This window comes from Bos indicus x Bos taurus, chromosome 12, assembly GCF_003369695.1.
Source record: "Bos indicus x Bos taurus breed Angus x Brahman F1 hybrid chromosome 12, Bos_hybrid_MaternalHap_v2.0, whole genome shotgun sequence".
In the NCBI taxonomy this organism is placed as follows: Eukaryota; Metazoa; Chordata; class Mammalia; order Artiodactyla; family Bovidae; genus Bos; species Bos indicus x Bos taurus.
This window is the reverse complement of record NC_040087.1, coordinates 72,793,846-72,808,138: the sequence shown is the minus strand read 5'-3', so window position 1 is coordinate 72,808,138 and position 14,293 is coordinate 72,793,846. Positions and strand designations below refer to the sequence as shown.

The 14,293-nt window shown below is 36.8% G+C and overlaps 1 protein-coding gene across 2 annotated transcripts in view; it reads left to right on the top strand.

The window, feature by feature from the left end:
* UGGT2 (UDP-glucose glycoprotein glucosyltransferase 2) overlaps positions 1 to 14,293 on the top strand; it is a 145,245-nt gene that overhangs the window by 108,983 nt on the left and 21,969 nt on the right. Inside the window, exons 27-32 of one of the 2 annotated variants that reach the window (XM_027557837.1) lie at positions 716 to 896; positions 1,367 to 1,525; positions 1,856 to 1,941; positions 5,335 to 5,419; positions 10,898 to 10,983; positions 12,318 to 12,416. In XM_027557837.1, the coding sequence (XP_027413638.1) occupies positions 716 to 896; positions 1,367 to 1,525; positions 1,856 to 1,941; positions 5,335 to 5,419; positions 10,898 to 10,983; positions 12,318 to 12,416 (696 nt within the window). Of the gene's footprint in view, positions 1 to 715; positions 897 to 1,366; positions 1,526 to 1,855; positions 1,942 to 5,334; positions 5,420 to 10,897; positions 10,984 to 12,299; positions 12,417 to 14,293 lie in introns of both variants that reach the window. The other variant, XM_027557836.1, reaches the window with a different exon arrangement.

Sequence of the window (14,293 nt, the reverse complement as noted above, 5' to 3'; positions counted from 1 at the left end):
GGACTAGTGAGGAGCTGCAGGAGCCTGGGGGGGGATTCCTCCCCCATGGAGTCTTGAGATAACCACAGCACAGCTGACACCTTGATTGTAGTCCCAAAATAGTGAAAGTCACTGTTCTTAGTAATGTAACTATTTCTTACTGTGTAAGACATAAGGTTAAAATACACTATGTAAGACATAAGACATAAGGTTAAAATACACTAATAATTGCTGATACTTCTGAAAGTTCTGTTAATAAGCAGCTGCTTTGAACTCACTCCTGTTTGTTTTTAATTGCACTTTTTAAATTAGTACCAGAACGTTAGCTTAAATTTTACTTGCTTTCTGCTTATCATTTCTCTTAATATTATTAATAGAGCTAAGAGCTAATAAAATCACTGATAATAGACCGTGGTCACATTTGAAGAAGGATCAGTGAGTGAATTCAGATCATAAATTCCTGGAACCTGCATAAGTCAGTGTATCTTAAAGGGATTCATATTCGTTAAGAAATAATTAACAAGGGTATATAATATACACAGTCTTATAATAGATAATAGTATAAACAATAATAATGATTGTCTACCACTCACATAAGCATTAACTTCAGTATAGTGTGTTTTTAGTCTTTTTAAGATTTTCTGGTCATGTTTTTAAGCCATTTGCGATTTTAAAATATTTTAGAAGAAATCTCAGTTTTGATTGCAGTATATATTTTATCTGTTTCTGCCAACAGCTTTTACCGTTTTGTTCTGGAACCGGAACTGATGTTAGCTAATGATATTACTGGACCAGTGGCAAAATTCTTGGATATCCCTGAATCACCCCTTCTAACCCTCAATATGATCACTCCTGAAGGCTGGTTGGTTGAAATAGTACACAGCAACTGTGACCTTGATAACATTCATTTAAAAGATGTAAGTTATAAAGTTGTATAAAGAAAGACAAAATGCTTTAGGGATTATGGATACAGGTTAATGAAGTATATGAAGTTCATCACTAGAGTAGTAATAATTCAACAACTGGTTAAGAACCCAGCTAAAGTTGTTGAAACAAGTACTGTTTTCAAGAAACTACTTATTTTTTGTTCTTAAAAACAGTAAACTGGACTCAGCGAGCACCCATCTGTGCTCACATCTCTTTTATGATTGTGGTGCATATATGATGATGGTGGAGTAGAGCTGGTATTACAGGAATGGAAGAAAATTAATCATAAGCTTTAGTGTTCAAGAATTTCACTCAACTGTTAGGTTCACTCAGCTAAAAGGAAGACTTGAGACTGCCCCTGAAAATACTTTGGCTAATAATAAAATAATCATGTGTATTTATTACAGAATTTACATTATGAGAATTACTAACCCCAAAACAATGACCTATGTCCTCCTAGATTGAGAAAGCTGTCACAGCAGAATATGAACTAGAATATCTACTACTCGAAGGACATTGCTTTGACTTAACGACAGACCAACCTCCTCGGGGTCTGCAGTTTACTCTGGGCACAAAAAATAAACCTGTTGTAGTAGATACAATAGTGATGGCCAATCTTGTAAGTACATACATACTCAATTAGAAATTTTGGTGAAATCCTCTAAGTTTTCCTAATAATAAGATGAAATAATTTTTATCCTGCTGTTGTTGTATAGGTCCCAGGGGAAAAAATCCTTCAATATGGTAATTCAAACAAAAATGAAGGGAGTTGTACATTCAGAATATGCTTTTATAGGTTATTATAAAATCTTCTTTCTTGGAATTCATTTATGAAAATTATTCCACAGTTAATGGAATACTGTTGGAGTATTCATGAATAATATTTCTTGAACAGTTGGATGTTGTTTTCATTCATGTAACTGTGATCATATTTTTCTCATCTTAAAAGGGATATTTTCAATTAAAAGCAAACCCAGGTGCTTGGATACTGAAATTACGCCAAGGAAGATCTGAAGATATTTATCAAATAGTTGGGTGAGTTATATAAACAACTTTAAAGTTTTTATATATAAAAAAGTTTTTAGTGTGACATAACAAAGATCATCAAAACAGCTAAAACATTCACAAATATCATTATTATAAAACAAAAACTCCTTATAAAACTGTAACATTTATTCTTATTGTTTTATTTCAAAAATACAAAAGGTATGCCTAATGTATACATCTTGTTCTTTACTCCATCTCCTTTACTTATTATTTTCTGTAGAATTTTCCATGTTAACACTGTAAACATATTTATTGTTTAATGATTATATAATATGTATATCTTATCTAGAAAAGCCATTATCTTTTCATTATGTTCAGTTTTTCATTTTTATAGATAAGAATTGGTGTCTCAGTAAATTTCCTACTCATCAATGAGCCTAGTACAAAGCAGATATCATCATATTTTTTTTTATAAGGAACCAATAAAAAATATTTACTGTTTGAGGGCACATATGATTTTTGCCAATATTGTTTTTTTCAACAACCATTTTAAAATGTAAAAACCATTTTTAGTGCAGGGGCCATACAAAACTCACCCACCAACTTGATTTTGCTCACCAGCCATAGTTTGCCAACACCTGTTGTTGTTCAGTCGCTAAGTCTTGTCCAGCTCTTTGCAGCCTCATGGACTGCAGCATGCCAGGCTCCTCTGTCCTCCAGTATATCCTGGAATTTGCTCAAATTCATGTCCTTGAGTTAGTGATGCTGGCTTACCATCTCATCCTCTGCTGTCCCCTTCTCCTTTTGCCTTTACTCTTTCCCAACATTAGGGTTTTTTCTAATGAGTCGGCTCTTTGCATCAGGTGGTCCAAGTTTTGGAGTTCCAGCTCCAGTGTCAGTCCTTACACTGGATATTCAGGGTTGATTTCCTTTAGGATGGACTGGTTTGATCTCCTTTCTCTTCAAGGGACTCTCAAGAGTCTTCTCCAACACCACAGTTCAGAAGCATCAATTCTTTAGCGCTCAGCTTTCTTTATGGTCCAACTCTCACATCTGTACATGACTGCTGGAAAAACTGTAGCTTTGACTATACAGATCTTTGTTGGCAAAGAGATGTCTCTGCTTTTTAATTCACTGTCTAGGTTTGTCATAGCTTTCCTTCCAAGGAGCAAGCGTCTTTTAATTTCATGGCTGCAGTCACCATCTGCAGTAATTTTGAAGCCCAGGAAAACAAAACCTGCCATTGTTTCCACTTTTTCTCCTTTTGTTTGCCATGAAAAGATGGGACTGTCTCGGGTGACCCTCCTGGGCATGGCTCATAGCTTCATTGAGTTATGCAAGCCCCTTCTCCACAACAAGGTTCTAATCCATGAAAGGGTTGCCAACACCTAGTAAACTTTTTTATACCTCTTAATATCTGTAGGAGGAGGTTTAGTCACTAAGTCGTGTCCAACTCTTGCGACCCCATGGACTGTAGTTCGCCAGGCTCCTCTGTCCATGGGATTCTCCAGGCAAGAATACTGGAGTGGGTTGCCATTTCCTTCTCCAGGCTTAGTATCTTTAATTTTTCATTTATTTCAGCAAGTATTCATTGAGCACCTATTATTATGCAGTATGCTCAACAAGGATAATATAGGGGTAGAGGTTATTGTGCCTTTTGTCCATTGTTTTTCCCCTTTTCCTTATAGTGCCTAGAACATGGTGTCATTCAGCAGACATGCTTAATAATTTAAGTACACAAAGCTGAGAATGCTCAATTCTTTTTTAGTGCTTTTCTTTTTTACTGAATGAAAAGAGTCTTTAAATTCTCGAGTGCTTTACAATTTTCAGAAGTTTCACACACATAATTTCATATAATTCTATAATAACTCTTTTCCCTATTCCTCTAGTGCTCTGCCCTCCTTCCCTCTCTGCACTGGTAACCACTGCCTTGTTCTCTATATCAGTCAGTCTGCTGCTTTTTTGTTTTATTCCCTAGTTAGTTGTATTTTTTAGATGTCACAAATAAGAGATCGTTCAGTATTTGTCTTTTTCTGTCTGACTTATCTCACTGAACATAATGCCCTCCAAGTCCATTTGTGTTGCTGCAAATGCAAATTTTCATTCTTTTTTAATGATTAAATGGCTGCACACACAGACAGCCCACCCCGACCCCCACGGCTTCTTTATCCGTTCATCTGTTGAGGGATATTTAGGTTGTTTCCATATCTTGGCAATTAGAAGTAATATTGCTATGAACAATAGGGTGAACATCTGTCTTTTCAAGTTAGTGTTTTTCTTTCTTTCAGGTATATACCCAGGACTGAAATTGCTGAGTCATATGGTAGTTCTATTTTTAGTTTTTTGAGAAATCTCCATACTGTTGTCCATAGTGACTGTACCAGTTTACAATCCCACCAACAGTGTAAGAAGGTTCCCTTTTCTCCATATCCTTGCCAACATTTGTTATTTGTGTTCTTTTTTGTGTGTGATAGCCATTCTGACAGGAGTGAGGTGATAGCTCACTCACTGTGACTTTGGCTATTTCTACTTCATAAGTTGGAATACTTTTTTTTTTCCTAGTGATTATATTCCTGGGCAGGGCTGTGCCTCCTACTGTGGTTTAGGCACCTCATCAGAGGGACTGGGAGTGAAAGTCAAGGCATATGATAGTCAGCGTAGCCCTAGAATCCCCAGGTTTTCATTTTAGAAAAATTTTCAAGCGTGTGTTATAACTCTGACTGAATGCAAAGTATCTACTAATTTGACATCTGCTGTTTTCCCTCTTTGAAAAAATTCAGTTTTATTGTAAATGTTCTTTACAGTAGCATTTTTCAGTTCATAGTGAAAATACTATAGAAATTTTTTGAGCAAAGTTGTCATATTTGATTGACTTATGCAGTGTTGAAAACTGACAGGGAAATGCATAATGTGTAATATAAAATAACTTCAAGTGATGCAGATGGACATGAGAGACATATTTTCAGTATTATAAGTTTAACAATGTGCTTCAAATTTTGGTATTTGAAAATGGCTAATAGATACTGAAAAATAGTTGTATGGTGTGCAGTTCCTTTTGTTATGCTTTATAAACAACTGACAGTCTAGAAAATATTTCATATTTTAATTATTGTAATATATGAAATATTACTTTTGTGATAATCTTAATATACAGTATTAAAGATAAGCTATAATCTACTTTTCTGAGTTAGGCGATATCAAATTTAGTGAGTTATTTGTGTATAATCTTATTTATATTAAGTTAAAATTGGGTAATTTTGAAAATTATAGTATATTGCAGCATACCTTAATTGACTATACAAACAGTAAATATTACATATGTACCAATAAGATTATACTTATGATTATTTCAGAATGAATTTATTCTGTGATTTATATGATTATAATTGTATGTCTTTTCTTAAATTGGGCATAAACATTTACATGTTTTTATGCTTCTAGGCATGAAGGAACTGACTCTCCACCAGACCTAGAAGATGTCATCGTTGTTTTAAATAGCTTCAAAAGCAAAATACTGGAAGTACAAGTGTGTGAGGCCAAAACACTTCATAGACTTTGTTCTTAATATTAAGAATTATCTTTTTTGTTCTCAATTTATTTTACAAATAATTTCACAGTGTTACTACCTAAAATGTCATATTGAAACTCTGGCAATGGAAGGAGGAAGAGAATTAAATCATGAAGGGAAAGCAGCACACTTAAACATAGAAGAAAAGAATTTTTTTAAGTTATGATGTATCTACTATATTTGCAGCCAAATAATGTTATAAACTGTGCTTCACTGGTGGCTTAGCAGTAAAGAATCTGCCTGAGATGCAGGAGACGTGGGTTCAATCCTTGTGTCAGGAAGATTCCCTGGAGGAGGGCACGGCAACCCACTCCAGTATTCTTTGCTGTTGTATCCCATGGACAGAGGAGCCTGGCGGGCTACAGTCCATGGGGTCACAAAGAGTCATACATGACTGAAGCGAGTGAGCACGATATTATAAATTAGGCTTTGGAGATGAGATTAGGAATGCATGATGAAAAGCTATCCCTTTCAACAGGAAAAACAGTGATTTTTCTTTCCTTGACAGAAACAAAAACCAGCAAAATTTTTAATGACGGCAGCATTAATTCTTTTGGATGAACCCACCTACTTAATACTTGAAATCAGTAAAAAACAAAAACTTGTTGGGTGAAATGTTTATTAACATTTTAAAAGTAATGAGGAGCTGACAGTAATGATAACAAGAAAATACAAAACCAAAATTAAACAGAAAATGAGAGCCTAGTGAAATGAGCAAGCACAGAAGATTCTTATAACCCAAGAAAGCTGCTGTTGCCCTCGAACATTTGTCCATTTTGGTTCACTTGAACTATCACTGTGATTTAATTTGCAAGGTGATGGGGATAGAAATTAAAACCCTTGACCCTTACAAAGTGGGTAATCTATTAGAAGACCCTCTCTGCTATAAGCTGGCTATAGCTCAGGGGAAGGATGAACCATAGTAAAGCATACCACACAGTCTTTTAGGCAAAATTAATAGCATCTAAATAATGGCGAAGGACAGGGAAGCCTGGCACACTGCAGCCCATGGGGTTACAAAGGCAGGTATGACTTAGCAACAACAACATGTTATTGTTTGAATAACAACAACAAAGCAATCGAGGGAACCCTGAACCTTGAATTTGTATTAAAATGGTTCCAGATAGATAAGGTTTTACAGGCATCTGACAGAAATATTCATATATCTCTGGAATAAGACTATATCCAAATACACAAAACCAGCAGAAACAGTGAGTAACAGAAAGCAGATACACGAACGCTCCGTATGTCAGCATTATTGACAGAGACTCTGAAACAACTATGCCTACAGTGTTTAAGAAATAAAAGACAAACTTGAAAACAATTGCAGGGAATAAAAAACTATAAAAAGTGCGTATCTGACTTTTAAAGTAGAACTTCTAAAACTGAGCAATACAATGACAAGAAAATTCAGTTTTTGGCTTTAACAGGCCTCAGGAGATAGTGAGTTGGAAGATAGACCAAAAGAAGTATCCCATATGCAACAGAGACATGGAAAAAGAGGAATATACAACATAGACTATATAAAAGGCATAGAGAACAGAGTGTGAAATCTAAGACACCAGGGTTACATTTAAACCTGGCTCTGCTATTCGCTCGCTGTGTGACCTTGGACAGATTGCTTAAACTCTTTCTATGTCATTTTTCTTATCTATAATACAGAGTTAATAATGGAATCCTCCTTATATGTCTACTATAAGGGTAAGGTAATTAAGCTTTATAAAATACTTTTGAGTGTTTAATAAAATCCATTTAAGTGGCATTCAAGAAGGTGATGAAAGACAGAATGAGGTACAAGTATTATTTGAAGCATAATAGTAGGCAACCAGAGCCCTTAACTTATATACTGCATAGATCTTAAACTACCAAATTAATCAGAATTTGCCTTGAATCCCACATTATAACCTATTTCTTATCACCTCTGCTCTTTATCCTTGATCAGTGTATTCACGTTGTTTCAGTTCAGTCGCTCAGTTGTGTCCGACTCTTTGCGACCCCATGAATTGCAGCACGCCAGGCCTCCCTGTCCATCACCAACTCCCAGAGTTCACTCAGACTCACATCCATCGAGTCAGTGATGCCATCCAGCCATCTCATCCTCTGTTGTCCCCTTCTCCTCCCAGCATCAGAGTCTTTTCCAATGAGTCAACTCTTCGCATGAGGTGGCCAAAGTACTGGAGTTTCAGCTTTAGCATCAATCCTTCCAAAGAAATCCCAGGGCTGATCTCCTTTAGAATGGACTGGTTGGATCTCCTTGCAGTCCAAGGGACTCTCAAGAGTCTTCTCCAACACCACAGTTCAAAAGCATCAATTCATCAGTGCTCAGCTTTCTTCACAGTCCAACTCTCACATCCATACATGACCACAGGAAAAACCATAGCCTTGACTAGACGGCCCTTTGTTGGCAAAGTAATGTCTCTGCTTTTGAATATGCTATCTAGGTTGGTCAGAACTTTTCTTCCAAGGAGTAAACGTCTTTTAATTTCATGGCTGCAGTCAACCATCTGCAGTGATTTTCAAGCCCAAAAACATAAAGTATGACACTGTTTCCACTGTTTCCCCATCTATTTCCCATGAAGTGATGGGACCGGATGCCATGATCTTCGTTTTCTGAATGTTGAACTTTAAGCCAACTTTTTCACTCTCCACTTTGACCTTCATCAAGAGGCTTTTTAGTTCCTCTTCACTTTCTGCCTTAAGGGTGGTATCATCTGCATATCTGAGGTTATTGATATTTCTCCGGGCAATCTTGATTCCAGCTTGTGCTTCTTCCAGCCCAGCGTTTCTCATGATGTACTCTGCATATAAGTTAAATAAGCAGGGTAACAATACACAGCCTTGACGTACTCCTTTTCCTATTTGGAACCAGTCTGTTGTTCCATGTCCAGTTCTAACTGTTGCTTCCTGACCTGCATACACATTTCTCAAGAGGCAGGTCAGGTGGTCTGGTATTCCCATCTCTTTCAGAATTTTCCACAGTTTATTGTGATCCACACAGTCAAAGGCTTTGGCATAGTCAATAAAGCAGAAATAGATGTTTTTCTGGAACTCTCTTGCTTTTTTGATGATCCAGCAGATGTTGGCAATTTGGTATCTGTTTCCTCTGCCTTTTCTAAAACCAGCTTAAACATCTGGAAGTTCACAGTTCACATATTGCTGAAGCCTGGCTTGGAGAATTTTGAGCATTTACTAGCATGTGAGATGAGTGCAATTGTGCGATAGTTTGAGCATTCTTTGGCATTGCCTTTCTTTGGGATTGGAATGAAAACTGACCTTTTCCAGTTCTGTGGCCACTGCTGAGTTTTCCAAATTTGCTGGCATATTACACTCACCTTTGATACTGTTTTTCCTATATTGACCTTGGCTTCTTTTCTCAGAAATGGAAACTTACATTCTGGCCTTGATACATTTCCTTCTAATCATTTCAAATGAAAACCCCATAAACTCAGAGCAGCTCCTTAAGTTACCAAGTCAACCCAAACCCTTTAGGACCAGCATTCCAGCTAGTATTATCCTAGCCCTACAAACAGGAAAGGAAAATATTATTTCTGCTGGGAGACTTGAGGTGTTTTAAATTTGAGGAATTTTGACCATTGAAAAATTATTAAATTTTCTTTTTGATGAGCTGAATTTTTTCACTCTCCATATTGGCTCTAATTTTACCTATTCTTGCCTGGTATAGAGCAGGTCTGACTCTTTCACCAAAGACATCAAATCTTTGTTGAGGGTGATAGTCATGCCATGCCTGAAGCATACCTTCTACAGCCTAACCATATCTAGGTCCTTTACTTGTTTTTTAATAACAGTTCTATCTGTTCACCTTCCGTGTTTCCAAATTACACAAAAGGATGGGAAAAGGGGAAGAGAAAAGATAAGCAACATGTCAGCGCATGAATTCCAGTAGTTCACCAGTTAGGAATTCCAGGAAGGGAGAACAGAAAGTGGAGGCGGCAAAGTATTCCACAGGTAAAGAGAGGCAAACATATTCGCATCAAGGGCTCCACAAATCAGAATGCATGAGAAATGGCCCACACCAGAGCCTAGAAACTACCAAAGAGAAAAGACGAGTCACTTCAGTGACCTTAGAATGACTCTTAACAGTAGCATCCGATGTTTTATTTTTCAAGACAACAAAACAAAGACTTCAGTGTTTTGAGAATTATTTTGAACCTGGGATTCTTTAGTCAAATATTCTCTAAAGGGTGAAGATTTAGAAAAATTACCTTTCACACCTGTTCTTGAACATGTTTGCCATCACAAAGAGAATAAAGAACAAGAAAGAGGAAAATGGGTATTTCAAGAAATGATGAAATTAATGTGAAAACCAATGCAAAGAATGCTTGAAAGAGGCAGTTCATTGTTAAGCCCAAAGAAAAATGTCTTCAAGAAGATAGGAATTCCAGATGATGAATAATAAACTGGAAAATATTAGGTATATGATAAATATCTTTCCACAAGGAAAATACAATAAAATTCCAAGAAAAAAATACTTATCTATTGATGTGAGAAAGCAGAATCCATGTGAACCAAGAAGAGTATGGTGGTCATACCTTTGCAACTGTGGGGGAAATGTAGTAACCTTTGAGACTTAATTGAGCAGTATTTACAGTGTCACAATATGTACTTTTTATTGATTTTTCAAGTTGTAGAATAAACAATGCAAAAGATAGTTATATTGACCAAGGTAAATGTAAATTTTATCCATATTTACAATGCTAAAGTAAAGGTTTAGCTAATGTAAGTTGAGACAAAGGGAAAAGGTAGAGATGCTAGTATCTGTATCATAGGATATGTGCAAGAGAAACTGTTGAATTTGTTGGAATAAAAAATACAGATTTAAGGATTACTTAAAGTTACAAAAATACTCAGTAGAAAAACTAATGATAAAGATAATATTACTAGAACCTCCAGACAAAGAGGGGAAGGGAAGAGTGATACAAGTAAGCTACTCGTCTTTTTGTTACAAAGAACAAATAATGTCTAAACTCTGCGAATTAGATATATGGTAGATGACATCTATAGTTGATAAATCAGTAAGTACAAGTATAAGCACATTATTTAGCAGTGTGGAGGTTATTACAAAAGAACTGAAAATGAGACTGAACTGATGGTTGAAACCAGATTGTGTCTATAAAGTACTAAGATCTTTTTTGGCTTCATTTACTATAACTATTTAGGGCTTCCCTGGTGGCTCAGTTGATAAAGAATCCACCTGCAATGCAGGAAACCCAGGTTCGATCCCTTGGTGGGGAAGATCCCATGGACAGAAGAGCCTGGTGGACTACTGTCCCAAGGAGTCACAAAGAGTCAGACATGACTTAGTGACTAAACCACATCTTAGATTTACAAGAGTCACCTGCCCAAGATATTTCTATCCATGCAGCATAATATTTAAATCTATAAAATTCTAAAGTTTTTCTTTACCATGCTATCTAGGTACGGAAAAAGCCAGATAAAATCAAGGAAGATATCCTTTCCGATAAAGGTGAAAAGAAGAGAGGAATGTGGGATTCCATTAAAAGGTAGTTACTAATGGATGTTTTAACGTATAACTATAGACCCATCAAGAGTCTAGTGTGTGGAAGCCCTCCACATGGTAAACATTTAAGTTATGCACAGATCTTCTCTGGAAAGGATAAGACAAATACATAAATGTTACTGATACAGGATAGGAAAAGAGAAGGAACCTCAGAAAAGACTGTGGAGGAGTGCATGACTAAGATATATTCTAAAGGATGGACAGAGAGAGGAGGTACCTGGTTACGTGAAGCTAGAAAGATTGGGTATGTTTCTCACAGAACAGGAAGTAGCCCAGGTTAGCTGAGATGTTAAATATTATGGGAAATATTTAAGTTAGGTTGGGACCTGTATTAATCAGAAAAGGAATATATAGGCTCACACATCTAGAGTTCAGGAGCAGAGCTGACTTTGAGCATTCAGGTGATGTGGCCCAGAAACTCTTTCTCCAACATATAGTTCTGTTATCTGTGCTGCCTTCACTTTCAGACAAATGTTTACAAGAAAGAGCTTGCCCAATTAAGGCCTCTTTTTCTGTAAGTTGACTTTTTGTTTGATGAGTATGATGTTACTGTCCCAGTATGCTGTTGAACTGGTTTCCGATTGAGAAAGTCTCAAACTCACTCCTTTTGAGATGAGTTCTGTGTAGACTTGTTTAGAATCTGGGCATTTTAAAGAGTATCTGTTCATTAGCTTCCATTGAAACCAGAAGGTAGAGACAGAAAGGAATAAAGATATTGTTAAACTATGGCGTAGCCACTTACTATGCAGAAGGGATACCAAAACAAAGCACTGCTTTGTTAGAAAGAGAGAAGATAGGTCTTGGGGGATGGTGACTCCTCCAGATACATAAGTGTATGTTAGAGTGCTTTCACTTTTATATCTTAGTTTTAGTCCTAACTTCAAGTGATTTTTTTCTTCCCCTCCCTGAATCAACTTAGTTGGGGGTTTACAGTGAGAAAAGATTTCAGAAATACCTCTGTCGTAACAAAAGCCTCAGTACATTGCATGTGGCCATAGCATGCTGCAACTCATTCTGTGCTCTTAAGATAACTTTTGTAACTCACAAAGATTCAAAAGTATTATCTCATTAACCTACAATATAATTGCATTCTATGTTGTCCATTTTTTAAAAATCATAAAATTTCAAGTTATATTGTCATGTTTAAATATAAACCATAATTTTTAGGGTAAGTACTTATTTCAGTGTACTAACCATTCATTTTGAAAAGCATTCCTGTTTTTTATCTCTTATCAAATTCAGTACTTTATTTAGGTATGTAAAGTGTGCAGATGTGTTTAAGAAACTAATGATCAGTAGTTTTTTTTTTATTCCAAGTTTCACAAGGAGCCTGCATAAACAAGAAGATAATAAGGAAAAAGATGTTCTAAACATTTTTTCAGTTGCTTCTGGCCATTTATATGAACGCTTTTTAAGGTAGGTATTTTTTTAATCTAATGTTTTGGAAAGGAATACACTTACATGGTCTGAAAAAAATTTTTAAGTTTAAAAGAAGGAAAGAAATTACAGTGAAAAAAAACTCTCACCTCTGTTCCCTTGATTCCCCATTCACTTTATCACAGGAAACCAATGTTATTATTTTCATACCTGCCAAAGATATGTATAGACAAGCTCAAATGTATATTTTTTAACTCTTTTACCGAAATAACAACACAGTACATACTACTTGGCACCTTGCTCTTTTTTTTTTAACCTAAAATTATAAGAGATGTATATTTTCTAAACACAATGAAATTTTAAGTTTGATTTGAAATGTCAGTATTCTTTAAGGTTAGAAAACGGACATATTTTGTAGTAAGATGTGAGAGAAAAAAGAATATATAGTAAATTTTCTGGCAAACAAATACCTTGTTTTATAAAAAGGAGGAGGAGTCTGAGAAGAGGGAGAAATATTTATAAACTACAAAGGGCTATTTTTTTTAACTGTATATATAGAAGGATCATAGAGAATGCCTCAAAAATATTTGAAGATGTTGACATTTTAAGATGGTACTTTAGATACATCTGTATCTTCTCCGAGCAGAGGTCTAGAATAACAAAACACATGGCCTATCCAGTGAATTTATCAAGACAGACAGGCTGTTCAGGCCTTCAAGGTTTACATACCTTCTATTAATGACACAGGGCTTCCCCAGTGGCTGTCAGTAAAGAATCTGCCGGTAGAGCAGGAGGCACGGGTTCAATCCCTGGTCGGGGAAGATCCCCTAGAGGAGGGCATGGCAGCCCACTCCAGTATTCTTGCCTAGGATATCCCATGGACAGAGAAGCCTGGTGGGCTACAGTCCGTAGAGTTGCAAAAGAGTCCGACACAACTGAGATAATGACACAATAATAGAGCCAAGATTAGACTTTGAGTTCAGTTCAGTCGGTCAGTTGTGTCCAACTCTTTGTGACCCCATGAATCGCAGCACACCAGGCCTCCCTGTCCATCACCAACTCCCGGAGTTCACTCAGACTCACGTCCATCGAGTTGGTGATGCCATCCAGCCATCTCATCCTCTGTCGTCTCCTTCTCCTCCTGCCCCCAAAGCCCCCCAGCATCAGAGTCTTTTCCAATGAGTCAACTCTTCACATGAGATGGCCAAAGTACTGGAGTTTCAGCTTCAGCATCATTCCTTCCAAAGAAATCCCAGGGCTGATCTCCTTCAGAATGGACTGGTTGGATCTCCTTGCAGTCCAAGGGATTCTCAAGAGTCTTCTCCAGCACCACAGTTCAAAAGCATCAATTCATCGGTGCTCCGCCTTCTTCACAGTCCAAGTCTCACATCCATACATGACCACAGGAAAAACCATAGCCTTGACTAGACGGCCCTTGTTGGCAAAGTAATGTCTCTGCTTTTGAATATGCTATCTAGATTGGTCGGAACTTTTCTTCCAAGGAGTAAACGTCTTTTAATTTCATGGCTGCAGTCAACCATCTGCAGTGATTTTCAAGCCCAAAAACATAAAGTATGACACTGTTTCCACTGTTTCCCCATCTATTTCCCATGAAGTGATGGGACCAGATGCCATGATCTTCATTTTCTGAATGTTGAGCTTTAAGCCAACTTTTTCACTCTCCACTTTCACTTTCATTGAGAGGCTTTTTAGTTTCTCTTCACTTTCTGCCTTAAGGGTGGTATCATCTGCATATCTGAGGTTATTGATATTTCTCCTGGCAATCTTGATTCCAGCTTGTGCTTCTTCCAGCCCAGCGTTTCTCATGATGTACTCTGCATAGAAGTTAAATAAGCAGGGTAACAATACACAGCCTTGACGTACTCCTTTTCCTATTTGGAACCAGTCTGTTGTTC